This window comes from Staurois parvus, unplaced genomic scaffold (genome assembly GCF_062004578.1).
Source record: "Staurois parvus isolate SC_StPar_1 unplaced genomic scaffold, SC_StPar_1.0 ptg000964l, whole genome shotgun sequence".
Classification (NCBI taxonomy): Eukaryota; Metazoa; Chordata; class Amphibia; order Anura; family Ranidae; genus Staurois; species Staurois parvus.
The window spans coordinates 51,029-78,272 of record NW_028318760.1 but is presented as its reverse complement, the minus strand read 5'-3'; the positions used below and the strand labels follow the sequence as shown (position 1 = coordinate 78,272).

Genomic DNA, 27,244 nt, shown 5'->3' with positions numbered 1-27,244 from the left:
AAAGGGTTACAAAAGTATCTCCAAAAGCCTTGATGTTCATGTGTCCACGGTAAGACAGACTGTCTACAAATGGAGAAAGTTTAGCACTGTTACTACTCTCCCTAGGAGGGGTCGTCCTGTAAAAATGACTGCAAGAGCACAGCGCAGAATGCTGCATGAGGTAAAGAAGAATCCCAGAGTGTCAGCTAAAGACCTACAGAAATCTCTGGCACATGCTAACATTTTTGTTGACACATCTACAATAAGGAAAACATTAAACAAGAATGGAGTACATGGGAGGACACCACGGAGGAAGCCATTGCTGTCCAAAAAGAATATTGCAGCACGTTTGAAGTTCGCAAAAGAGCACCTGGATGTTCCACAGCACTACTGGCAAAATATACTGTGGACAGATGAAACCAAGATTGAGTTGTTTGGGAAGAACACACAACACTATGTGTGGAGAAAAAAAGGCACAGCACACGAACATCAAAACCTCATCCCCACTGTAAAACATGGCGGAGGGAGCATCATGGTTTGGGGCTGCTTTGCTGCCTCAGGGCCTGGACGGATTGTTGTCATTGATGGGAAAATGAATTCCAGAGTTTATCAAGACATTTTGCAGGAAAACGTATGACCATCTGTCCGCCAACTGAAGCTCCGCAGAGGATGGGTGATGCAACAGGACAATGACCCAAAGCATACAAGTAATTCAACAAAACAATGGCTGCAACAGCACAGAATACGCCTTCTGGAGTGGCCCAGTCAGAGTCCTGACCTCAACCCGATTGAAATGCTGTGGCATGACCTTAAGAGAGCGATTCACACCAGACATCCCAAGAATATTGCTACACTGAAACAGTTTTGTGAAGAGGAGTGGTCCAAAATTACTCCAGATCGTTGTGCAGGTCTGATCTGCAACTACAGGGAACGTTTGGTTGAGGTTATTGGTGCCAAAGGAGGGTCAACCAGTTATTAAGTCCAAAGGTTCACATACTTTTTCCTCCCTGCACTGTGAATTTTTACATGTTATGTGCAATTAAACCATGGCAACATCTAATGTTTGTGTAGTATTATGTTGGGCAGACTGTGTTCTTCTATTGTTGTGACTTAGATGACGTTCAGAGCACATTTTATGTCCAATTCATGCAAAACTCCACGTAATCCCAAGGGGTTCACATACTTTTTCTTGCAACTGTAGATGACGCTCAGAGCACATTTTATGCCCAATTCATGCAAAACTCCACGTAATCCCAAGGGGTTCACATACTTTTTCTTGCAACTGTAAATTCTTTACAACCTTATGGGTTGAACATTGATATTGATTTGAATTGTTTTCTCACAAATTTGTGATATGTTTTTATATGTATATTTTATTTCTGAGCGTGATTTTTTGATTGTTTAGACATCAACTGGTTATATGATTTATTTCAATGTTTTATATTAAAAATTAAATTAATTAAAATTTATTTTGAAGGGTTAGAGTCCTCCTTTAGATCTGGACTGGCCCTTTAAATCACTGCGGTGATATATTGACATGTTTTTTGATAGGGTAGAGTTACTCTTATTTGGACTGACCCTTTAAGACTATCATAATACTTTAACATTTTTTTAGGTTTATATATTTTATTTTTTATGTTGTTATTCCCTTAGCCTCTTGATGTCTATGAGATCTTATTTGTGATGCAGTTTTGTATATATGGCCATCTGTCATCAGCGAGTCGGGTTTGCTTTCACATTGATGACAGCTGACTGTTCCTAATGCAGTGCATATTTAATGAAGCTGCGACGTCTCACATCCATCCGCTCCGTGAGGACGTCAATGGCGAAACGCGTAGGGTGGGGCTTAGATTGATGTGACGTCATTACGTTTCCCAGCAATCGACTGCGTGTGTGCCGATTGTCTGGGTTCGTTCATTGTGTTTCTTACATGCTGTTAAAACTGGTGTCGGCTGGGACACCTTTTGAGTTAAGTGCGATGAGTGCATAATAAATGAAGTTGTTTTAAAAGTACTGCACTATGAAGTTGTTGTTGTTTTTTTCCGAGTGTCTGGCATAACACCCTTTGGATATGAATACCATGAAGTCTTGGAGAAGTGGATTTCCTTAGTGGTATATTTGATCACAGATCATTGCTTCTTTCACATTAGTTTGTTTGGAGCCGGTTTCTGCAGAATATCATTCCCTGAAGATCTATCCATGAGTGGCTTATTACCCTGCTAACCATCGCCCCCAGAGCAATATATGCTTCAGTTTCTTTTAGCTCTGGTGAGTTCATTTAGTACTTTTGGTGGTGGACACATTTTTTGCATCTTTTTTGGACTTGATTTTTACACATTCCATTTGGACTTTTTTTGGACACTTATGTATTTATATATATATATATATATATTTATTTATGTTCACAGTCACATTTGTTTTTTTTGGGGTATTAATTTACTTACTAGCGCAAATTAATATTTTTGTTTTTTGTTACACACTTTACTAGTATATGGTGGATTTTGCAGCTGGTATATTAGATAGTGATCCATTCATACCCTTTTCATAGGCGCCATTATATTCATTTATTATGTTTCTGAGTTATTATTATTATGCAGTATTTATAAAGCGCCAATAGTTCGCTCAGCGCTGTACTTTACAAAGGGGGACAGAACATGTGACAGAACAATAACAATACAATGCAAAACATGAGGGGTTTGAGGGCCCTGCTCTTTCGAGCTTACAATCTAGGAGTTGGCTGCTCTTTTTTTGTAGTTAGCCTTTTCCTTGTTTTGAAGGTTTTTTTAGACCAAGACTTAAGACGATGTCCTTTTTCTACCTCAGTGAAGATATTGTTCCTTCCCTTTTTGTCCTGCCAAAAAAAAATGACAAGGAAATTGTCCTATAATTCCTGGACATGGTCTGAGTTGTCAGGGACAGCAGGACCCAGCCCCTCCTTGTTCTACATGTGGTCATGAGAGTTAAGGACATCCTGCGTCCTGCTCTACCAGTGCCAGGTGGATCAGTCAACACTGCTCCAGGGCCTACACACCCCCTAACCACAGATTTCCCTTTTTCCCCAAATTCTGCCATGTACAGGATGTTCAGGCCTTGGATGATGAGAGCTTTGGCCGCAAAGTGTTTTAAGCTGTTACTTGTGTTTTTTTTTTTGTTTTTTTTTCGGGTTTATTAACTCTTGTTGGCAGTTTTCTGTTTGCTATGTTGCCCACCCCTGAATTAATTGCTTTGGTATGTCCCATGGCCTATGAATACAGATACTGTGCGATAAAAATAAAAGGAGTTTTGACTTGCATGTAAATTCTTATCTTGTAGTACAGGCCCCTCTACTCTCTGTCCCGAATACTCCTTATTTCTTGCTAAAAACTGGAGTCTGACTGAGTTGGCTCTAGAGGCAGCCTAGAGACTGAGTTGGCTCTAGAGGCAGCCCTATCAAGTTTTTTGCCAGTGTCCAGTCATCTAGGTCTTGATTTAAGCTATGGTCTATGAATTCAAGTCATGTGTCCTGTACTGTACCACAAGACAAGGAATTTACAGGTAAGTCAATATTAATTTTTTTTTCTTTGAAAGACCCTATCCTCAGTCCACAAAACTTTAACGTGGATTAGAATCTTAATTTTATCATGCAACTGTAATTTTTAAATCCAATTCAACTCTGATGAAAAAACTTTTACTTCCATGTTACATTGAAATAGCTGATTTTCCAAATCTGTAAAAATGTTTTCAAATTGTTGCAACTCATACATTCTCATAAAATACTTGTTACATTGTCTCTTTGCCATAGGCTAAAAGTCAGTTCAAAAGGAGATCCACTGCCAACAATGTGGAGATTCACATTCCAGTTCCAAATGATGCTGATTCTCCCAAGTTCAAGACTACAGTTGGGAGTGTGAAGTGGGTTCCAGAAAACAGCGAGATAGTTTGGTCTATAAAGTCTTTCCCAGTAAGATAAATTGCCTTTCAATTGTGATTGCACTTTAAATCCAGTTAACCACTTGCCTACCAGGCACTTATACCCCCTTCCTTACCAGGCCAATTTTCAGCTTTCAGCGCTGCCGCACTTTGATTGACAATTGCGCCGTCATGCAACATTGTACCCATATGAAATTTTGATCATTTTTTTCTCACAAATAGAGCTTTCTTTTGGTGGTATTTAATCGCCACTGGGCGCTTTACTTTTTGCGCTATAAATTAAAAAAAGTGCAAAAAATTTGAAAAAAAAGAAAAAGTTTATTTCTTTTATAAAATTTTTCAAACAGGTATTTTTTCTTCTTCACTGATTTGCGTTGATGAGGCGGCACTGATGGGCACTGATAGGCGGCACTGATAGGCAGCACTAAAGGGCACTGATAGGCAGTACTAATGAGGTGGCACGGATAGGCGGCACTGATAGACAGCACTAATTAGGGGTCACGGATAGGCGGCACTGATATGCAGCACTGATAGGCGGCACTGATAGGTGACACTGATGATGGGTACTGATAGACGGCACTGACTGGCATCACTTCTGGGCACTGACTGGCGGCACTGACTGGCACAACCCCTGGGCACTGACTGGTGGCACTGACTGGCAGCACTGCTGGGCTGCACTGGTGGGCGGCACTGGTGGGCACCACTGGTGGGTGGGCACAGGTGGGTGGCACTGGTGGGCACAGGTGGGTGGCACTGGTGGGCACAGGTGGGTGGGCACAGGTGGGTGGCACTGCTGGCACATGTAGGTGGCACTTCTGGGCACAGGTAGGTGGCACTGCAGAGTGGCACAGGTGGGGGCACTGCTGGGCACAGGTGGGGGCACTGCTGGGCACAGGTGGGGGCACTGCTGGGCACAGGTGGGCGGGGCTAGTGGGCGCACTGCTGGGAGGAACTTGCGGGGGTCACTGCTGGGCACCGATCATCAGGGCACTGATCATCAGTGCCCTGATGATCGGTGCCGATCCCCGCTCTGACAACTGCCGGTTCTCGGCAGTACTTTCCTCACGATCTGACAGCGTGAGGAAAGTGCAGCCGAGAACCGGCACTTGCATTTTCCTGTGATCAGCGTGTCATTGGACACCGCTGATCACGTGGTAAAAGGCCGGTGGGATCGGCCTTTCACCACATCTCGTGATCAGCTGTGTCCGTAGGGGGGGATGGTAGGTTGGGATTGTCTCACAAGGGTGTATGTAGGGGGGGGGGGGGGGGGGATGGTTGGTTGGGATTGTCTCACAAGGGTGTATGTGTAGAAAAGGTCAGAGGAGCACAATATTTTCTTTTGGCATTGTTCCATACCAAAAGGGTTGTTCTCATTGGACTAGGGTAGGTTTTCTATAGTTTGTTTATGACTCACAAGATGACAGATTGCAAACATCTGATTTAGGCTAAATGTATTCTTTTTAGTTTAGGGCAAAACCGGTGCATTGACATTTAAAAAGTTACTTCACAAAGAAAGATGCTGTCTGAGAATAATGCTTGCCCTGATTTCTGAAAACTGGAAGAAAAATGGAGAATATGTTCATTATCCGCTAAGGGTAGGAGCTCCAGATTTTTCTGCTTCAGTTTTTTAAATTGGCCTGACAGGAATGCCATAGGCTACATCTAGTATGTGGAAGCACAGCACATATGGTGCGCAGTAGCTGCTGGGTTCAAACCGACTTTTCCAGTAAGCACCTACTTTGTTTCATCCAATTACATGGTATATTTGTTTATGACCATATACAGTGCTCCTCTTTTGAAAAGTAAGATTTTAATCAATATCTCAATGAACACAAGAACAATTTCCAAAATTTTGACAAAACTGAGTTTTATAGAACATTTGTTTAGCTCATTACATGAAAGTAAGGTTAATTGTATAACTTGGATTACAAAATCTTCTGTTTTACTCAAATTCGTTGATGCAAAAATGAATACATCCCACAACAAAGACTACTACATCTTGTATTTTGTATGACCTCCTTGATTTGTAAGGACAGCACCAAGTCATGGAATGAACAAGTTGTCGACATATTGCAGCATCTTTCTTTTTTCATTATTCAAGAACGATCTCTTTTAGAGCCTGAATGCTGGATGGAAAGTGACGCTCAACTTGTGTCTTCAGAATTCCCCATAGGTGTTCGATTGGGTTCAGATCAGGGGAGACACTTGGCTACTGAATCACTGTTCCTCAGAAATGCAACTGTGGCCTTAGATGTGTGTTGTGGATCATTGTCATGTTGGAATAGTGCAGGACGACCAAGGACACAGAGTGATAGTAACATCTTCTCTTTCAATATAAAGAAGTACATCTGTGAATTCATGATATCATCAATGAAATGCAGCTCCCCAACACCAGCAGAACTCATGCAGCCCCACAGAAGGACACTGCCACCACCATGTTTTATTGTAGGCATTTCTCTTTGTACTCCTCACCTTTGCCAAACCATGCAGTTCTGAAGCCATCAGTTCCAAAAACATTTATCTTGTCTCATCACTCCAGAGTACAGAGTCCCAGCAGCTATCTTCTTTTTCATCATGGGCCCTGGCAAATTCTAGGCTGGCTTTATTTGTGCATGGGCTTTAGGAGAGGCTTCCTTTGTGGACGACATGCATACCTTTCTTCTTCAGTGTACACCGTATTGTGTCATGGGAAGTAATCACCCCAGTTTGCCTTTCTACTTTAGCTAACTTCAGTGAACTTGCATGGTGATTTTCTTCAACCCATCTCATCAGAAGACGCTCCTGTTGAGTTGTTAATCTCCATGGACAGTCCGGATGCCTCTGTGAGATGGTTGTTAAATTTTAGTATCAATTTTGCTACACTATTCTGACTGATAAGTAAAGCTTTGCTGATCTTTTGTAACCTTCACCTTTCTTGTGAAAAGAAATGTTCTTTCTCAGGCCTTGTGACATTTCTCTTCCATGTGGTGCCATTGCTGACAGCATGAAATGGAAAGGGGTTTTCTTTAAGTAACGCCCTTTTATGATCAGCTGTGTGCTGGACACCTGTTTAATGAATAATTAGACTCACCTGTAATTGAATTCTTAATTAGGATTTTGTTGTCTAAAATTTAGCTTTGCTCCTAAGGCTTTCATTGGTGTGTGTTAATTTTTGGAACATGGTCTTGAATGAATTTGTTAGGAAAAATACTTTTTTGTATGTGCAAATTAATAAATCTTGTTTGCAATCAATGGCCTGCATTTGTGGGAGTATTTTGTAGTAAAGCATCCCTTAGAAAATGTTGATTCTGAAAGGAAAGTAAATGTTTTCTGACAAATCTGTTGTGGTGTACTCATTTATGCTGAGCACTGTACATATATCTCTTTTGCAGGGTGGAAAGGAATATCTAATGAGAGCACACTTTGGCCTCCCTAGTGTTGAAGCAGAGGACAAAGAGGGAAAACCCCCCATAAGTGTCAAGTTTGAGATCCCTTATTTTACTACTTCTGGAATCCAGGTATGCATAAGCTGCTTATCCATTTTGTGTGTGTTTTTTTTTTTTCCGTAAAACCCTGGTGCCAAAAACTGGGCTGCAAGCTATTGGGCAGCAGTTTGGAAGCAGAGTAGCAGCGGACTGCTGGGCGCTAGAACGCTATCTGTGTTCCAGCACCCAACACTGAAAAAAAAGACTGTACTGAAGGTGGAATTATCTCTATCCACAGTACAAGTAAAGCTCTGGCCTGGGAAGAGAGAGAGCGGCACAGGACTGTGTGATCAGGTGAGTGATCACCAATGGGGGGGGGGGGGGGGGGGGGAGAGATGTTAACCACCAATATGGGGGATCAACTTCCACTGCCAGGACACCAATGTGGGGTGAGGAATCGAGGGTTAACTTTCACTGCTGGGGTGGAGGTATAGGGGCAATCCCAATACACTACTACTAACCACCAGTGCAAGTGGGGTTAAATTTAACTGCCAGCACCCACCAGTGTGTGTGGGGTTAATAGTACTGACAGCAATGTTGGGGGCTGTTATTGCATCTACTGACACAAATAACGGAGCTTTTTTTGCATCCGCTAACACCAATTTTGGGGCTTAGTTATTGCTTCCACTGCGAGTCATAGTTGTATGCACTGACATAAATAGTGGAAGTTATTATTGTGTCCATTGACACCAATACTGGGGGTTGATATTGCACTCACTGACACTAATGCTGGGGTTATTACTACCACTGACACCAATACTGGGGTTATTGTACTCCAACTTCTTCAGTGTGCAGCAGGGCTGAAGTTTTTGGGCATTGAGTTGTGTTATAGCCTATTCATTTTGAATGGGCTGCCTAACTTGACACAGTGCACCTCAGTGAAACAAAATGCGCCCCTATTGTGCGGTCCTTTGCAAGTGTTGGGGACTGCACTTGAGGCCCTCTATATTTTCAGGTTGACCACAACTGCAGTAAAACTTTATTGAATGTTTTCAAAATAGACAAAAAAAAAAAAATATTTCCACAGAGTTGTCAAGTAAGTGTGCATTACAGTATACAGCAGTGATTTCATTTCAGTACTTATTGTTTAGTTTCCTACAAGGTTTTTCATAACATTATAGCAAATAAACAAGGGGGTAGGAGGAAGCTGAAGGCGCTTGATCTCACTATATGTACAAAGGTGTCATGCTGTGGGGTGGGGGGCTGCTTATCCATTTTAGTTATTTCTGTTGTACAATAATTTTTAAGCAATCTTTTAACCCATTTCCACAGGTTCGTTACTTGAAAATAATTGAGAAGAGTGGTTACCAAGCATTGCCATGGGTGCGATATATAACCCAAAATGGAGGTAACGTGATATGTTCAGTGGGCACAGAAATATAGCTTGACGGCTTTAGATCATTTACATTGGAATCCAGATATGCATAAGCTGCTTGTACAGCTTAAATAATTCCGTTTCTGAATACAATGCTCAGTTCATTGGGCTATAATGACCCTTTAACTTATTTGCCTCCACAACTAGTATTTTCTGCAGTGGCAGTTAAGGCCCCTTAGACACAGCTGCAGTGTGTTCCTCCCGCTGCTTTAGTGCCCTCAGGAGGGACAGATTCCATCTCCAGCCCCATTGTAGGCAGGCTGTCAGAATCTGTTGCAGGCTGCTGGACGGGACTGAGCACTGTACCGTGCGATATTGTTGTTCATGACAGGCTGCCTGTGGTGGGGCTGGACACTGCACCTGTCCCTCTTGCATGCACTAAAGCACCGAGGGACACACTGTAGCTAAATGGCCCAGTGTGTAAGAGGCCTAATGAAAGTTAAAAACAGAAGTCACATAGCTGAAAATAACTATAAATAAAGTTATAAAGACCAACACGTTATAGCTTTTGCAAGGGAGTCTAAATGGTGAGTTTTTTTTCCCCACTTCTCCATAGTATTTTAAACTTCTATTCAAGTGGTTTAGGAATTCATTTAAGAAGTAAACTGGAGCTTTCCTACTTGTGCGAGACAAGACACATTCATGTTGCTTATTTAGCAGGCAACATGAACTTACAATGATTCCATGTGAGGACAAGCCATTCATTCTGTTGATCCTGTGTTTTTAGGTTTTCACAAACCCCTTCCCAACCTAGTATTTTCTTTTCACACTACTGGTGGTAAGACGTCTGCTGTCTGAGTTTGAGGGGTATTCTTTATTTTTTTAACATACATCCCAGGACACAGGTTATCTTTATATCCATTACAAAAGGGTTATGCTTCCATCTTCAGGTGACTGGACATTGGCAAAAAAAAACCAGGAAAATCCCCTCTAGACATGACCCCTCCCAGGTAATCTGGTAGTCATCGCTTCAGTTTTCTTCTAGTGTGATTGTCATGCCTGTGTCTGCACTAAATACTAATTTTTTTTTAAATTAGCTTTTTCACAAGTCATCCCATTGGAAAACAGGACACTAGTTAATCTGGATCTGTTGCGTACGGGGTATTGCCAAAGGGAATGGTACCTACAACCCGCGTTTAACACACGGAGCCAACCTGTGATGGGATCTTTTAACAGTGGGCCCTGCATGTGGGACTCTGTACAGTTATATAGTATATCATTTTGAGGACTGGCAGGGTGTACAGTTATATAGTATATCATTTTGAGGACAGGGTGCTTTTCAAGTCCAGAGCAATGATCCCCAGTCAGGGAGTCATGTCTCTAAGGCCTGTCGAGGTGGCTGAAGTTTGGGCAAACTGGTGCCATGCAGCATGAAGTGAGTGACCTGGTAGTGGGTACCTTGGATGGGTGGGAAGGAAAGTTTTCTCGGTTTACTTGCTCCCCTTGTCTCCCTTGATTCCTGATTTTGCTTTTGTTTGTGTGATGCCCCTTGTTACTGTACTTTTACATGTGTACTCTGTCCTGGCTGCTCTGAGTGCTACAGGGTAGTAGAGATGGTACGAGGCAGACTGGGAAGTTTCTGGTGCCAATGTGAAGGGGGTCATCCCACTATGCCTCGGTGTGCAGGTATGGTCTTGACTGGTGAGTTCAGGAAGGGTTTATCACCAGCCGCCATCTTAGAGCTTCTAAGCCTAGAACCCAGGGTTTTTATCAGTTACAACATATGGGCACAGCAAGTACCAAGATTGTGTTTGCAGATATAATTTCTGGCACTTGTTTCTCTTGGCTTTCTCTGGACTGTTTTTTAAAGGTGGTGTACTGCTGGCAGGCAATGTTTCAGTGACTGCAAAGAGTGGGAGAAAATTGCATGAATGGATTCCAAAAACCACTATCAGGAAGAGAGGACTCGAGCTGTAGCTCCCCTTGCCATATCTCCCCTGTTGTTTGATCTCTCCACTATCTCTGGGTTGCTTTCTTCCTGCTCCTTTGTGTCTTTTGAGGTATTCTCCACTGCTACTGGTTTACTGTAGCAGTTTTCCAGAATCCTTTCTGGTTTAGACTGCTTTGGCTGCAAGTGAAAATGCTTCACTTCCCCTTCCCTTTGTTGATGGAGGAGGAACCACCATAGGAAGCAACTTTTTCTGGAAGAACCTACTCTGGAATCTTAGGGTCTGGCTCTCCTTCAGACTTGCAAGGCTTTTGTGTTTTTCTTTTTTTGGCAGAAGTGGCAAGGACCAGTTTAAAAATGCTTCTTGGGACTTCTGGGGGAGTGGACTGTTCACCCTGAGGTCTTCAAGAAACTGTGCCAGAGGTGGGAGGCACTTTGGACGTGGATCTTCTGGCATCCAGGTTCAGCGCGAAGCTGGACAGGTTTGTATCCAGGAACAGGGACCCCTGCATGTTCAAAGTGGATGCACTAACAAGTGAATCAATATATATATGTTGCACGTTTACTGGTGTGTTTGGGGTCGTTGTCTTGTTGGAACACCCATTTCAAGGGCATTTCCTTTTCAGCATAAGGCAGCATGACCTCTTCAAGTATTCTGATGTATTCAAACTGATCCATGATCCCTGGTATGCGATAAATAGGCCCAACACCGTAGTATGAGAAACATCCCCATATCATGATGCTTGCGCAACCATGCTTCACTGTCTTCACAGTGTACTGTGGCTTGAACTCAGTGTTTGGGGGTCGTCTGACAAACTGTCTCCGGCCACTAGACCCAAAAAGAATAATCTTACTTTCATCAGTCCACAAAATGTTGCGCCATTTCTCTTTAGGCCATTTGCTCTTTGGCAAATTGTACCCTCTTCAGCACATGTCTTTTTTTCAACAGTGAGACTTTGCGAGGGATTCTTGCAGATAGCTTGGCTTCACATAGGTGTCTTCTAATTGTAACAGTACTCACAGGTAACTTTAGACCTTCTTTGATCTTCCTGGAGCTGATTGTTGGCTGAGTCCTTGCCATTTTGGCTATTGTTCTATCCATTCGAAATGGTAGTTTTTCGCTTTCTTCCACGTCTTTCAGGTTTTGGTTGCCATTTTAAAGCATTTGCAATCATTTTTGCTGAGCAGCCTATGATTTTCTGCACTTCTTTATATGTTTTCCCCTCTCCAATCAACTTTTTAATCAAGGTTCACTGTTCTTCTGAACAATGTCTGGAACGACCCATTTTCCTCAGAATTTCAGAGAAAAATGCACTGTAACCACCATGTACAACATTTGCTGCCTGCCTTCCTTAAATAAGGGCAATAATTGCCACCTGTTTTTCAAAGAATGAATGACCTCACTAATAGAACTCCACACTGCTATTATTTTGAACATGCCCCTTTCAATTAGTGATTCAATTACACAGAATCAGCAGCATGCATGTCATGACTGTTGGGTCTGTTGTATTCTATTACTCTACGACACCTGCTAGTAAATTGTTTGCCATGTAGAAATATAATTTCTACCAAAAACAGTGATTGATCAGGATCATACATATGTGTGTGTGTGTGTATATATATATATATATATATATATATATATATATATATATATATATATATATATATATGTAATGTATGTGTGTGTATGTAATGTATGTGTGTGTATGTAATGTATGTGTGTGTATGTAATGTATGTGTGTGTGTGTGTGTGTTCACCTGATTTGGATGTGAATACCCTCAAATTACAGCGGACAGTCTGCCGTTAAAGCACATCTTGTTCGTTTAATTTCAAATCCATTGTGGTGGTGTATAGAGCCAAAAATGTTAGAATTGTGTCGATGTCCCAATATTTATGGACCTGACTGTGTATATATATATATATAATGTGTGTGTGTATGTATATATATGTGTGTGTGTGTATATATATATATATATATATATATATATATATATATATATATTTTGTATGTTCTCCCTGTGCTTGCGTGGGTTTCCTCCGGGTACTCCGGTTTCCTCCCACACTCCAAAGACATGCTGGTAGGTTAATTGGATCCTGTCTAAATTGGCCCTAATATGAATGTGAGTTAGGGACCTTAGATTGTACACCCCTTGAGGGTTAGGGACTGAGGTGAAGGTTCAATATATATATATATATGTGTAAAGTGCTGCGTAAACTGACAGCGCTATTTAAGTACCTGAAATAAGTAAATACGCATTCACACACACGCCTGTGATTATACTCATGCTTGAGAACCTTTTATATAGGACATATTTATTGTATTCCAACTTAATATATTGCTTTAAAAATTAAATATTGTGTGAGGTTAGCTCCACTGGATCATAAGAGGATATTTAGTCAGCATGACAAAGTTCAATTCTTTTACCATTATAGAGCTGCTGATTTGGTTAAAAAGTATGTATGCATACAAAATTACGTGATGCGTTTTGTACATAATTGTTGAATGATCACAATTGGGGGTGTTGCTGATTTGTATTTAATGTGTGTCTTAGAAACCTGATGTTTCCCTGGGATGATTCCTTTTGTAAACTACAGCTGTATGTGATTTGGTTGCAGTAAAGATCTCCTCCCACCCTGCTATCCTTTCTCTGATTAAGCTCTTAACAGAGTGAAACATGTTGGAGGAAAAAGGAGCAGGTGGAACAGCCACTGTACCAGGTAATACCGATATCTTCATATAAGGCTTTTATGATGGAGAAGCGGTTTCTTTGTCGGCGGGTTATGATTGTAGAGCAGGAAGCTAACCATTTGCAGTCTGCACCCAAGTTGTACTTCTTATGGATGCCCCTTGGTAATGACTAAAGATCCCGTGTCCTGTACTGTAGACAAAGAAAATTGTAATTTCCTTTCTTGGCATACAGTGCAGGACATGGCCCCTTCTATCTGTTTTTATGGTCTCCCTAGTTGCTTGCTACAAAACTGAGGCTAACTGGGAGTGAGCAGGGTTATTCAGAGGGGATGCCCCTACCCACTTCTCTTTTTTTTTGCCAATATAAAATCACCCGTGTAAAACCTATTCTGATGACTAAAGATCCTGTGTCATTTACTCAAGAAATGGATTTTACTTGTAAGTCAAAAAAAAAAATTTTTTTTTTTTTTAGTTAATCTGAGCAGACAGGTAAACGGCTATCACTGAACTGTGCAACCAATCAGGTGACACAGCTACATTTGTAATGAGCAAATATGTATGTCCTTGTGTTTTATAGTGGCTTTGCACACATGTATAATAAGTCCATAAAGTGAATCAGTCACTCAGCAAAATAATTGAGTATTTAAGATCCTCTACAACAGTAAACACATAACAAGCATCCAAAATGCTCATGCACACTAATCATAAAATGGATTCTTTGAGAAATTTCACAGAAAGGAAATCACTAATTTTTTTTTTCTATTTTCTTTTTTTTTTTTTATCAGACTATCAACTTCGGACACAGTAAAGAATTGGTCACCTTTGGTCCTCAGTGATTTTTAGTAGTTATCTCTTATTATATGGAAAATTGGTTAGTTAGGTGATGTGTGGATCAAAGAAGGAATGTACTGAAGCTTACAAGTTCCAGTATACAAGCTGCTCAGAGAATGTCCATTCTTGCCATTCACACAGGTTAACTACATACGGTGATTTTTTTTTTTATATATATATTTGCTGAAAATGCATTTATACTCTCTGCATGTCCAGTTTTTTTTTCCCCCTGTATCCCTTTGTGGCTCCACAGGCCTGTAATACAGATATGTTTACAACTACTTTTTCAGTACCTTGCCAACTAGATCTTTGCTATGTGCCTGTGTGAAAGTGCCATTCTCTGAAATCCAATTTCTGTGAACCTAGTTTGTAGGGTTATATTACTGTAAACAACCCCTTCTATTCTTGGATATATGTTACAAGAGAGAGTGAATGCTTACTTCGTAAAAAAAACAAACTAAAAATTCATTCTCCAGCTTTGTATAAACATGGCATATGAGGGCTTCTGTCAGTATTTTTGTGCTACTACTGCTTTCACCAAACATTTCAAATTTAGATATCACAGTATTGATTATTAGATAAGCTATTAGGTTAAACCACCTAGGCATTACCTTTACAAACAAGCCCCTAACATGAGGGACCATTACATTGTTTCAGTTCTGAAAAATAAAATATGCACAAACCAAGCTTTCAAATGATTTTTTTTTTTGTTTAATGTTATGATGGCTTTACTTTTATTAAATGTAATTTAGAAATATAAAAGCAATGTGATTAGAATTTAAGTGATATATTAAATGTTTCAAGCTGTATTCATTTTTAATATCCAGTCCTTGGCTATGGTGGTTTGAGAGGCCATAGGAGGTACTAACTTTCAGTGACTCAAACCATTCTCAACCATGAAGTGCTGTGTTTTGGAAGCATACTCATATATAGAATAGCTGTCATTACATACAGAAGAAAGTATGGACTCTGATTTCCAGGTGTTTGCTGCACCTACCGTTTTACAACATATTTAACAGTGCACAGTAAATACAGGGTTGTTTTCTGTGCCATACGCCTAAATCTAGACAGATAAAGGAATAAGATGTCAAACTTTTGTTCAGGGTGCTGGTTTAGCACTCCTTACAGCAGGGATGCTCCACTCATGGCCCTCGGCACCCTCTGAGGTGGTCCTCGATCTCAAACCAGGGAGGTGCGCATGCCTGGGGTCAACCTGTTGATCTAGGCTTGCTAACCCACCATCCCAGAACATCAGAGTGCATACCGTTTCATATTTAGACGGGGGTGGTATATACAGGAACTGATCCTCTCCATTTTCCTCCTGCAAGTGCTGAAAGATGGCTTCTATTATAGAGTACACCCATCTGGCTAGTGCCTAGGAAGGTTGGGATAAGCCATAATATCACACTGCCATGAAAAAAGCCACAAGTAGCCTTATAACATTTCTCTTATGCTTTGACGCAAGGCTGTGTGCAGACACAGACACACTAAGCTTGGCTCGGCCTTGCCTCCACACAGGATTTGATTGACAAGTGCATGAGCCAATGGCTCCCACTGCTGCTTGTGTGACTTTTGAGAGCAGGGAAAGGAAGGCACTGCGCTGGATTGAAGCAGCACTCTGGTAATTATTTATGGCAGGTGGGGGTGGGCAACACAATTACTGGGACTTTTTTTTTTTTTTTACCTTAATGCAGGGAAATGCATGAAGCTAAAAAAAAAAAGTCTTGACTTTAGAACCACATTAAATCTTTCACACCTCCAACCGAAACAGTATCGATGACCTGTTAACAAAACTTTTTAGTTCTGGTGAGTTTACATAAATGTCAAAACCTTTTTACAGTGGACAGTTGTGGAGTTCCCATTGGTAATGATAGGCCTTCTCCCTCCTTAAAACATTTGCAAAGGCAAATGTTTTAATTGAAATAATAAACATGTTATACTCACCTGCTCTGTACATGGTGCATTGCACAGAGCATCCCCAACCCTCCTCTTCTGTGTCTGCCCCATAGCAATCACCTGCTGTAGGGGCAGATGTGTGCACTTGTTTACACACAGTGTGGCTCAGCCCCACCTCCCCTCTCAGGATTTGACTGACAGCCAAGCTTGTGGGAATGGGTAGAGGGGAGACCTGAAGGCGGGCACAGTGCTGGATCCATGCAGTATTTGAGAGGGAGGGAAGGGTAGAGCAAGAGACAAAACATTTTCTACCTTAACCACTTGCCATCCGCCTGCTGTTTATAAACGGCAGGGCGGTGGCAGTCCAGGGGCGGGTTGCCGTTTATAAATGGCACCCGCCTTTTCTAGCTGTGTGCGCTCAGCACCGCGATCTGGTGTCCGCTGTGTGCTCCGGACACAGTGAAACACCGATCGTCGGACGGGACCTCTGTACGAGGTTCCGATCATGTGATCACTGATTGGCCAATCAGTGATCACATGCAAAGTAGTAAGCAAGATGTCACTTGTGACATCATTGCTTACTACGTGTGAAATCTGTGAATGATCACAACATTCACAACAGCCTTGTACCATGTGAGAAGCTGTGACCAATCACAGCTCACTCAGTACTTCTCTATGACTGCAAGAATGCAGACAGATTGAGAAATGATTGCTTTTACATCCTATATGGGTGTAAAAGGAATCAGTGTAAAAAAACAAAACAAAAAAAAAAACTTCATCACCCCCCACAAGTAGTACAGTGTCACCATGGTGACACTGTACTGCTAGGGTGACAGTATGTAATAAAAATAAATAAAAATATAAATGTAAAAAAAAGTTTAAAAATTTATAATTTTTGGTTAAACTAATTTGGATTTTTTTTTTTTTTACTAAAAAAATAACGGAATATATTTTGGCCAAGATTTGATGAAATATTATTTATTTGCGAAATTTTATAAAAAAAACTCAAAATTTTTGGACATTTTCAGAGCAAAAAAAATTAAAATCCCAGTGGTGAATAAATACCACCAAAATAAAGCTTTATCTGTCTCAAAAAAATGGTCAAAAATTCATATGGGTACAGTATTGCATGACCGCACAATTGTCATTGAAAATTGTCCTGGACAGGAAGGGGGTGAAAGTGTCCGGACAGGAAGTGGTTAATGCAGGGAGTACATTTACTCCTCCCTGAAGCCACCCCCCCCCCCCAGCCCTTTAAGAGGTTCTAAATGGCAAGAGGCAAAGGTGGGCATTCTGATCATGTGACCACTGATTAGCAGTCACATGACCACAGGTGTGAATCAGGAGCTTTCCAATACCTGCCCGTACCTTTGGTGGGCATGTACTCTCAGTACAGAAAAGGTTTACAGCAGGACACATCTGCATACTGCAGACAAGAATTGGTTAGGGTAAAACATTTTACCTTTAGAACCACTTTAAGGCTCAAGGTAGGCAGTATTCTCAGTGCTTGTGTGACATAACATAGCCAGTGTGTTCTTTAACCACTTGGCCTCCCAAAGGTTTTACCCCCTTCACGAGCAGGGCGTTTGTGGGTTTTTTTTTGTTTTTTTTTGTTATTCAGCACTGCTCTACTTTATTTGGCAATTGTTCAATCATATCACACCGTACCTAAGTGAAATTTATATTTTTTTCACACAAATCAAGTTTTCTTTTTTGATGGTATTTATTCACCCCGGGGTTTTAGTTTTTTTTTTTAATTTTCTGCTATATAAAAAAAAAAAAAAAAGTTGAGAAATAAATTTTCTTCATATATCTAGGCTACATTTCTTTGGTGTCAAAGCTATAGTGGCTAAAAGCTATGGGATGTGTGTGTGTATATATATATATATATATATATATATATATATATATATATATATATATATATATATATATATATATATATATATATATATGAAAATTGATCAGTCCTGATGGACACTTTTGAGGCCCCAAAATGACAGGACAGTACATATACTACCACCCTGCCCCCCCCCCACAAAGTTTTTTGGAGGTGTAATTTAGCACAATTTTTTGGAAAGGAAGAGAAAATATACTTTTTCTTGTTTCTGTTTTACATACAGTCACCAGTACAGTATCATTTGACTGGTGTGGCAGTGATCAAGGATACTGACTGGTGACAGTAAAATAAATTAAGTTTAATTTTTTACCTTCTCTCTCTCTCTCTCCCACCCCCCCCCATACTGTCATCAGTGTAGTTCAGAATTACCACAGGAAATGAAAGGGGGGGGGCATGATCAGGGAATTTTTTTTTTTTTTGTTTAACTATTCATTGCTTATAACCATGATGATTACAGTTCTAACCAATAGTTTTAACTATCATGAAGGGCTTTCATTCATGACGGTAATGCTGTGATTGGCTAAAGCTAATCAAATGAGAGATTGTCAGGGACCATGTGATAGCTGTGGACCAATCACAACAGTAAGCAAGCTGTCATGAATGGAAGCCATTCAGTTTTGCTTACATTGTAATCGTGATTGCTACGATTGGTCATAGCAATCACAATACTCAGGGCGGTTACCAAGCTTTGTGTCCATTGGACACGAGTCATAGGATTGGGTGCTCCAGTGCACCACGACGTAGCAGTACTGTGGGTAGGCGACAAGTGGTTAAAATCATCTAATATTACACTGGGGGGTTTACAATTTATATTTTCTGTTCAATTCCCAAAACTTTACAAAATGTAATTCTTAACTTCATTAGCACAATGAGGTTCATTAATTAATCTATTGATGCATTGCATGCTCTAAATCTAGGAAACATTTACTTCAAGCATTTCGCTACTTGTCTTTATAACCGTTTGCTCAGCGCTTTACAATATAAAGGGATACACAGTACAGTTAGAATCTGAAAGTAACAGCTGTGGGGACAAGCTGATGGAGGTGGTCAAAGTCCAATTTTTAAGTGGAAGCGGAAAAGGCTACCCTGAATTAATGGTTTTCAGAAATCACCTAAAGGAATATAGGATAGGTGGAGATAACCTGACAGATTCGGGTAGAGTTCCAGAGGATGGGAGAGGTTTTCAAGGCGAGCATGGGAGGAGGTGATGAGGGAACTTTATCACCCAAACCATTCTCTTTGCACCTCCCAAGACCTCCTCCTCTCTTGCTTGCTTCTAGTGCTTTTTCTTCCATCTACTTACACCAATCTCTGCAGGTAACTCCAATTCTACCTAGCTGTAGGCTATCTGTGAAAACTAATTTCTCTTAGAAAGTGTATCCTACCTCAACTTAAAAAGGAAGGCCTCTTTCATCGTGGATTGTATTGTACTGTATATTTTGTAAAGCATTGTGCAAATGGTAGCCACTGTAAAAGGTTCCATGCACACTGAGCACATAGTTTAGTGGGGGGTTTTTTTTCCTGCCAGAATGCTTCAATCAAAAACACAAACCAGAAGGGTTTTTTTTCCTGCCTCTAAATGCTGATTTTAAAATATGCCTCTTATCGTACTAATGTGCATGGACAAATAGGATAACAACACTGAGCTGCCTCTACAGGCAAAACTCCCTTAGAAGCAGCTCTTTTAACCAGTGTGCATAGAGCCTTATAATCTGCTTTAACTTCACCTACCTTGAAAGAAAGAAAAAAAAAAACGTTACCATAACATATCTGAATTTTTGTACTCTACTGCTCATATCAATAAGTCTGCTTGTAAGTTCTAAGCTTGTCATACAGTTTATTTTCCATTCAGCTATAGACAAAGAATCCTCTATCATACCAAATGAGGTGGATGGAAGAATCCTCCCTTCCCACTGGGACATAATGAGAATGCACTGATCAAGAGAAAAGTTCACCAGAATGTTACTTCAAATTAATGACATCTGCCAAGCAGGGGCAGTCCAACAGTGATCTAAATTGGGGCCAACTTTAGAAATGGTCCTTGTAGTTTGGGGATTTAAGACAGAACTCTTCTAGTAGATCTGGATATGATTTTTAATGCACAGGACACCATTTTAAATCCTCTCTGCATATGAAAGACTTTATATTGGTAATTTTCTCTTCATTATTACTAAAGTGCCAACAGTTTGCGCAGTGTTTTACAAAATGAAGGAAGGGTCAAGTGATAAAAAGGATAACTTTGGGGGATGAGCTGATGGGGGAAGTAAAAACCCAGTGTATTAGCAATAAGTTTATTTAACCACTTGCCAACTGCCCTATAGCCAAATGACAGCTACAGCGCGGTTGTCCAGTTCTGGGAAGGTGTCATATGACACCCTCCCATGTGCTCCTGATGATCTCCGTGATCACTTTGTCCTTTTGGACACGGCTGATCACGTGATGTGGTAAAAGGCCAATCACAGCGGCCTTTTACCATATGATCAGCTGTCCAACGGCACAGCAGATGACAGGTAAATGCAGTTGCCGGTTATCAGCTGCACTTTCCTCATGCTATCAGAGTGAGGAAAGTACTGCCGATAACCAGCAATTGTCAGAGGACGGATCGGCAACGATCATCAGGGCACTGATGATCAGTGCCCAGCAGTGCCACCCATCACTGTTGCATATCAGTGCTGCCTATCCGTACCACCTCATCAGTTCCACCTATCAGTGCAGCCTCATCAACGCACATCAGTGAAGGAGAAAAATTACCTGTTTGCAAAATTTTATAAAAGAAACAAAGAAAAATTTTTTTTTTTTAATTTTTTGCTTTTTTTTTTTTGTTTATAGTACAAAAAATAAAACACCCAGCGGCGAGTAAATACCATCAATCAATAAGCTCCTTAATTGCACCACTACCACAAAACACTACTTTCTCCCTAGAAAGTATACAATTTGCTAAATTCTTTTTGTGATACACATCTAAATCACCTAAAATACCTCCAAATATAATATGTTTAAATAAAACCACACATAATTCCAAGTAAGTAAAATAGATGTATATATCTCAAATATATTAATAAACCCCAAAATGTCCAAGTCCCAAAATAATTTCCAAAATATTTTCTTATAAGTCCAGTGAAGCAAAAACTATTCAAAATACTCCGTGCACAACTCAAAACACATCAAAATTGTGCAAATTAAATTAATTAAATATCAATCCAAATAAATAAATAAAATTTAAATAAAATAAATAAAACCAAAAACGTGAAAAATCGTGATCACTCCAACCACAAGTGAATGGTGATACTAAGTACTAGTACCCTTTAAACTCCAGCCAAAAGTGATACCAAGTACCATTACCCTCTTCCAATATTTTCAGGCATAAGCTGACAAAGAAAAGGTATCTCTTCATCCTTCTTTTTCAGGGGTATTCCTCATACAAGTAAAGAAAGGCTCTTTTAGGCAGGATCCATAAAAAGGAACAGATTTTAATCAAAACTTACATATAAAACAGGGATATCCAGCTTCCAGCACTAATCTTTCAAATCCTAGGTTGAAAACCACATGTTTCCAACCAACAAAATGGCCGCGGCGGCACTTCTGGTTAGCGTGTGTGCGTGATGACGTCACTCCCCTAACGCGTTTCGTCACTTCCGGACTTCATCTGAAGGGATCAAAGGCATGTCTGTTGACATGCATTTTAGTGTGCATTAAAGCATACAACATTTTTAACAGGACATTCCATACATTATTATTATTATTACTGTATTTTCAAGCGTATAAGACAACTTTTTAACCTTTGAAAATCTTCTCAAAAGTTGGGGGTTGTCTTATACGCCGGTATACGGCATGCTGACACTTGGTGTCAGGGTGGCACTTTTTAGGGTGGCGGCGCGGTGCCGCCGCGGGCCCCCCCCCCTTCCAACCGAAGGGACACTAAGTACAGGGGTGGGCAGGGGGCTGCTGTTTCTTACCTGGCTCCGGTCCCAGTCCCACGATGATCCAGTCCAGGAAGCGCGGCTGCTTCTTCATTCAGTTCAGCCGCTCGACGTTTGCGCGGCCACTTGGCTCTGCCTCCTCACCGGTGATTGGCCGTCAGAACTGTAGCTCAGGAAAGGCACACAGGCGGCCAATCACCGGCGAGGAGGCGGAGCAGAGCAGCCCTGTGAAAATCGAGTGAGGGAGCGGCAGGTAAGTGTGCCGTGCAGAGGTGCTGCTGCAACCACACATGCTGGCTGCAGCAGCACCATAATGGAACAGGGGTCAGCAAGTGTCATTGGTGTCAGTGGGAGGAATAGTGCCCCATCATTAGTGTCAGTGGGAGCAATAGTGCCCCATTATTGGTGTCACTGATACTAATGATGGGGCACGATTCCTCCTCCCCACTGACACCAACGACGGGGCACTATTCCTCCTCCCCACTGACACCAACGACGGGGCACTATTCCTCCTCCCCACTGACACCACCGACACGGCACTATTCCTCCCACTGACACTAATGATGGGACACTATTCCTCACACACTGACACTAATGATGGGGCACCATCATTAGTGTCAGTGGAAGGAATAGCACCCCATCATTAGAATATCATACTGAAATACCATACCATACCATATTGAAATCAAATCTGATGTTTAATTTTTATTTGGTGTGCGGTGGAAGAGGGATAGTCTTATACGGCGAGTATAGCCCAAACCCTATATTTTAACAGGAAAAGTAGGGGGTCGTCTTATACGCCCAGTCGTCTTATACGCCGGAAAATACGGTATTATACAGTATTTATAAAGCGCCAATAGTTCGCTCAGCGCTGTACATTACAAAGGGGGACAGAACATGTGACAGAACAATAACAATCCAATGCAAAACATGAGGGGATCGAGGGCCCTGCTCTTTCGAGCTTACAATCTAGGAATTGTGTTGACATAGGCTTAAATCCATTGCATTGCCGTAAAATGCATACATGTTGCATTTTAGCACAATGCAGGTCAACACAGCATTATGGTGTGAATAGGGAATTTACCTTTGACCATGGCACCCCCTAATATCTAACAGCGGCCACAATCCACACAATCTGGTTTCTATTCCTCTTCTTCTTAGAACCAACCTCTCCTTTTCTTGTGCCATTTGAAATGCCTGCTCTGTTCGTAACAAACTCACCTCTGTACATGTCCTGTACAAACTCCTTTAACCTATTTGCAACTACTGAAACCTGGCTTCAAGAATCTGACTTCCCTTTTCCTTCTGCCTTCTCCCATGGTGGCCTCCTTTGGACTCACTCAGGCCTAGTGGACGGAAGGGAGGTGGAGTTGAAATCCTATTATCCCCTCAAAGCACTTTTCAGGTCCTTCATTCACCTTCCTCTCCTCATTTGAAGTTCACTTTATTCGTTTGTTCTCTCCAGTTTCTCTGAGAATTGCTGTGATCTATTGGCCTCCTGGATCAGTATCAAGCTTCCTTTATAACTTCTCTGCCTGGCTACCCTGCTTTTTCTCTTCTGAACTTCCCACAATCATTCTCGGTGACTTCAGTATCCCTGTTAATCTTAACACTCCTGATACTTCTGAGCTTAACCTCCTCTTTTGACCTAAAACAATGGACACAGGCTTCTACTCACTCTGATGGCAACTGCCTTGACCTTGTTTTCTCCTACCTACAGTATGCACTCCTTGCAACCTCTCTAATTACCTTATTAGCTTCACTCTCTCCTTGTCTTCCTCCTCGTCTTCCAACTACCTAACATTTACCCGTAGAACCCTTTGTCATCTTAACCCTTCTCTTCTTTTTTTCAGCTCTGTCCTGCCCGAACCTGGCCCATTCTGTCTACAACTGCTCACTGTCATCCACCCAAGACACACTACACACAAAATCAGGCCCCAACCACTACAACCCTGGTAAACAGACGATACCAAAAGCCTAAAAAAAAAAAAAGTATCAGCGCTCTTGCACGTCTGTGGCATAAGAATAAGTGCCAGTAAGATTTCAACCAATATAAATCTGCCCTCCAAAAATACAATTCCTGCCTACACACTGCCAAACAGACCTATTTTATAACTCTCATTAACACCCTCTCATGCAATCCCCATCAACTCTTTTCTACCTTTAACTCTCTACTTCATCCTTCATTACCTCCCCCCACTAACTCACTCACTGCCCAGGAGATCGCTAATCACTTCAAAAATAAGACTGATAGAATTTGTGAGATCTCCATTGTACAGATATCTCCCTCACCTTACACTCCTTGTCCACCTGCACAATCAAAACTTCCCTTGTTTAACCCAGATACCAAAGAGGAAGTCACCAAACTTTTTTCTAACACCCACGTAACCACCTGCCCCCTGGACCCTGTTCCCTCACAAATACTACGGTCACCCTCTTGCTCTATCCTACACTCTAACTCATATCTTCAATCTCTCCTTTTCTACTGGCATCTTCCCCAACTTTCTAAAACATGTGCTAGTTACCCCCATACTTAAAAAGGCCTCACTTGACTCCACCAATCTTAGCAACCTAAGACCCATCTCCTTACTCCCTTTTTCCTCCAAACTCCTTGTACGTTTTGTCTACAAGGTGACTGAGCTGCCACCTCATTGAGAATAGCCTTCTTGGTCCCCTTCAGACTGGATTTCACCCACAACACTACACAGAAACTGCTCTACTAAAACTCACAAATGACTTGCAGCTAAAAAAAAAAAGTCACTATTATGTACTCTTACTCTTTTGACCTCTCCGCTGCCTTTGATATAGTTGACCACCCCATCCTGCTCAAAGAACTATATTTCCTTGGTCTCCGTAACTGTACTCTCTGTTGGTTCATATGCTATCTCACTGCACCTTCAGTGTCATTTACAACTCTATTTCCTCCTCTCCTATTCCTCTTACCATTGGGGTCCCCCCCAAGGTTCTGTCCTTGGACCTCTCCTATTCTCAATCTACATCTCCTGGGTAAGCTAATAGCTTTCCATGGTTTCTAATACTATTTCTATGCTGATGACACTCAAAATCTATCTCTCTACCCCTCAGCTCATCTCATCAGTTTCCTCACGTATCACTGATTTACTAACAGACTAGATGTCACACCACATCCTCAAACTTAAGCTATCCAAAACTGAGCTCTTATTATTGCCCCTTCCCCTGACTTCTCGGTCAAGATCAATGGCACAACTATCAGTCCGTCCCCACGTGCCAGGGTGCTGGTGGTAACCCTAGACTCTGAACTGTTCTTTTAGACCCACATCCAATCCCTGTCCAAATCATGCTGCCTTAACCTCCACAACATTTCCAGAATACATCCCTTTTAATCAATGACATCACAAAGCTTCTAATTCACGCCATGGTTATCTCTCACCTCGACTACTGCAATTCCCTCCTCATTGGATTACCTTTAGATAGGCTATCCCCCTTTCATGAATGCTGCTGCCAGACTCATTCACCTTACCAACCGTTCAGTGTCTAGTACTCCTCTCTGTCAGTCCGTCTCTCCACTGGCTTCCGCTCACCCAATGAATAAACTTCAAAGTACTACCAACAACTTACAAAGCCATCCACAACTCTGCCCTTGTCTAAATCTCTTGTCACCTACTCCCATGCTTGCCTCCAGTACTTCTGCAGAGCTTCGAACCATTCTATGGAACTCCCTGCCCCACTCTGTCCGAGTAATCTATCCATCTTTAGACAATCCTTCAAAATCCTTCTCTTTAACCACTTGCCTTCCGGTCCCTTATACCCACTTCCTGCCCAGGTCAAGTTTCAGCTTTCAGTGCTGTCACACTTTGAATGACAATTGCACGGTCATGCAACACTGTACCCATATGAAATTTTTATCATTTTTTTTCACACAGAGCTTTTTTTTTTTGGTTGTATTTACTCGCCTAAATCACCTAAAATACCTCCAAATATAATATGTTTAAATAAAACCACACATAATTCCAAATAAGTAAAATAGATATTTTTTATTCTTCGTTTCTGTTATACAATTTTGCAAATAATCTTTCTTCATAAATTTAGGACAAAATGCAAAATTTTTTGGTGAAAATAACCCAAATCAGTGTTTATTATTTTTTCTATAGGAAAGTTAGAGTCCACAAACTATGGTACATACAGTGCTCAGCATAAAGGAGTACACCTCAAGAGATTTGTCAGAAAACATTTACTTTCCTTTCAAAATCCACATTTCTATGGGACACTATACTACAAAATACTCCCACAAATGCAGACCATTGATTGCAAACAAGATTTATTAATTTGCACACACAAAGTATTTTTCCTTACAAATTCCTTCAAGACTATGTTGCAAAAATGAATACACCCCAATGAAAGTCTTAGGAGCAAAGCTACATTTTAGACAACAAAATCCTAATTAACAAGAATTCAACTACAGGTAAGTCTGATTATTTATCAACCAGGTGTCCAGCAGACAGTTGATTATAAAAGGGCGTTACTTAAAGAAAACCAATTCCCATTTCAGTGGCACCACGTGGAAGAGAAGTGTCACAAGGCAAAGCTTTACTTATCAGTCAGAATACTGTAGCAAAAGTGGTACAAAAATGTAACTGCAACCATCTCATAGAGACGTCCACGGAAGTTAACACCTCAACAGTAGCGACTTCTGATGAGAAGGGTTGAAGAAAATCACCATGCAAGTTCGCTGCAGTTAGCTAACGTAAAGTAAAAAAGTAAAGTAGAAAGCCAGACTGGGGTGATTGTTTCCTGTGACACAATATGGCGTAAACTGCAGAGGAATATCATGCATGGGCGTCTCCCACGAAGGAAGCCTCTACTAAAGCCCATGCACAAAAAAGCCCACCTAGAACTTGCCAGGGCCCATGCTGAAAAAGAAGACTACTGGGACTCTGTACTCTGGAGTGATGAGACCAAGATAAATGTTTTTGGAACTGATGGCTTCAACTGTATGGCGGTACAAAGGAAAATGCATGGTGCCTACAGTGAAACATGGTGGTGGCAGTGTCCTCCTGTGGGGCTGCATTTAATTGATGATATCATGAATTCACAGATGCACTGATCTATATTGAAAGAGAAAGTGCTTCCATCACTCCATGCCCTTGGTGGTCGTGCATTTTTCCAACATGACAATGATCTAAAACACATTTAAGGCCACTGTTGCATTTCTGAAGAACAGGGTGAAAGTGATTGAGTGGCCAAGTGTATCTCCCTGATCTGAACCCAAACACCCATAGAGAATTCTGAAGAGACAAGTTGAACATCACACTCCATCCAGCATCCAGGCTCTAAAAGAGCCTTTTTTATTGAATAATTATTCAATTTATTTTTGAATAATGGAAAAAGATGTTACAATATGTCACCAACT

The 27,244-nt window shown here is 41.2% G+C and overlaps 1 protein-coding gene across 4 annotated transcripts in view; it reads left to right on the top strand.

Annotated features, from left to right (window-relative positions):
* LOC149441641 (AP-1 complex subunit mu-1) overlaps positions 1 to 14,825 on the top strand; it is a 106,956-nt gene extending 92,131 nt beyond the window's left edge. For 2 of the 4 annotated variants that reach the window (XM_089657087.1, XM_089657088.1), the window contains exons 9-12: positions 3,761 to 3,919; positions 7,260 to 7,385; positions 8,625 to 8,700; positions 14,094 to 14,825. In XM_089657087.1, the coding sequence (XP_089513213.1) occupies positions 3,761 to 3,919; positions 7,260 to 7,385; positions 8,625 to 8,700; positions 14,094 to 14,116 (384 nt within the window). In that variant the 3' untranslated portion in view covers positions 14,117 to 14,825. The remainder of the gene's footprint in view (positions 1 to 3,760; positions 3,920 to 7,259; positions 7,386 to 8,624; positions 8,701 to 14,093) is intronic. The other 2 variants (XM_089657089.1, XM_089657090.1) reach the window with 1 other exon arrangement.
* The last annotated feature ends 12,419 nt before the right edge of the window (positions 14,826 to 27,244 follow it).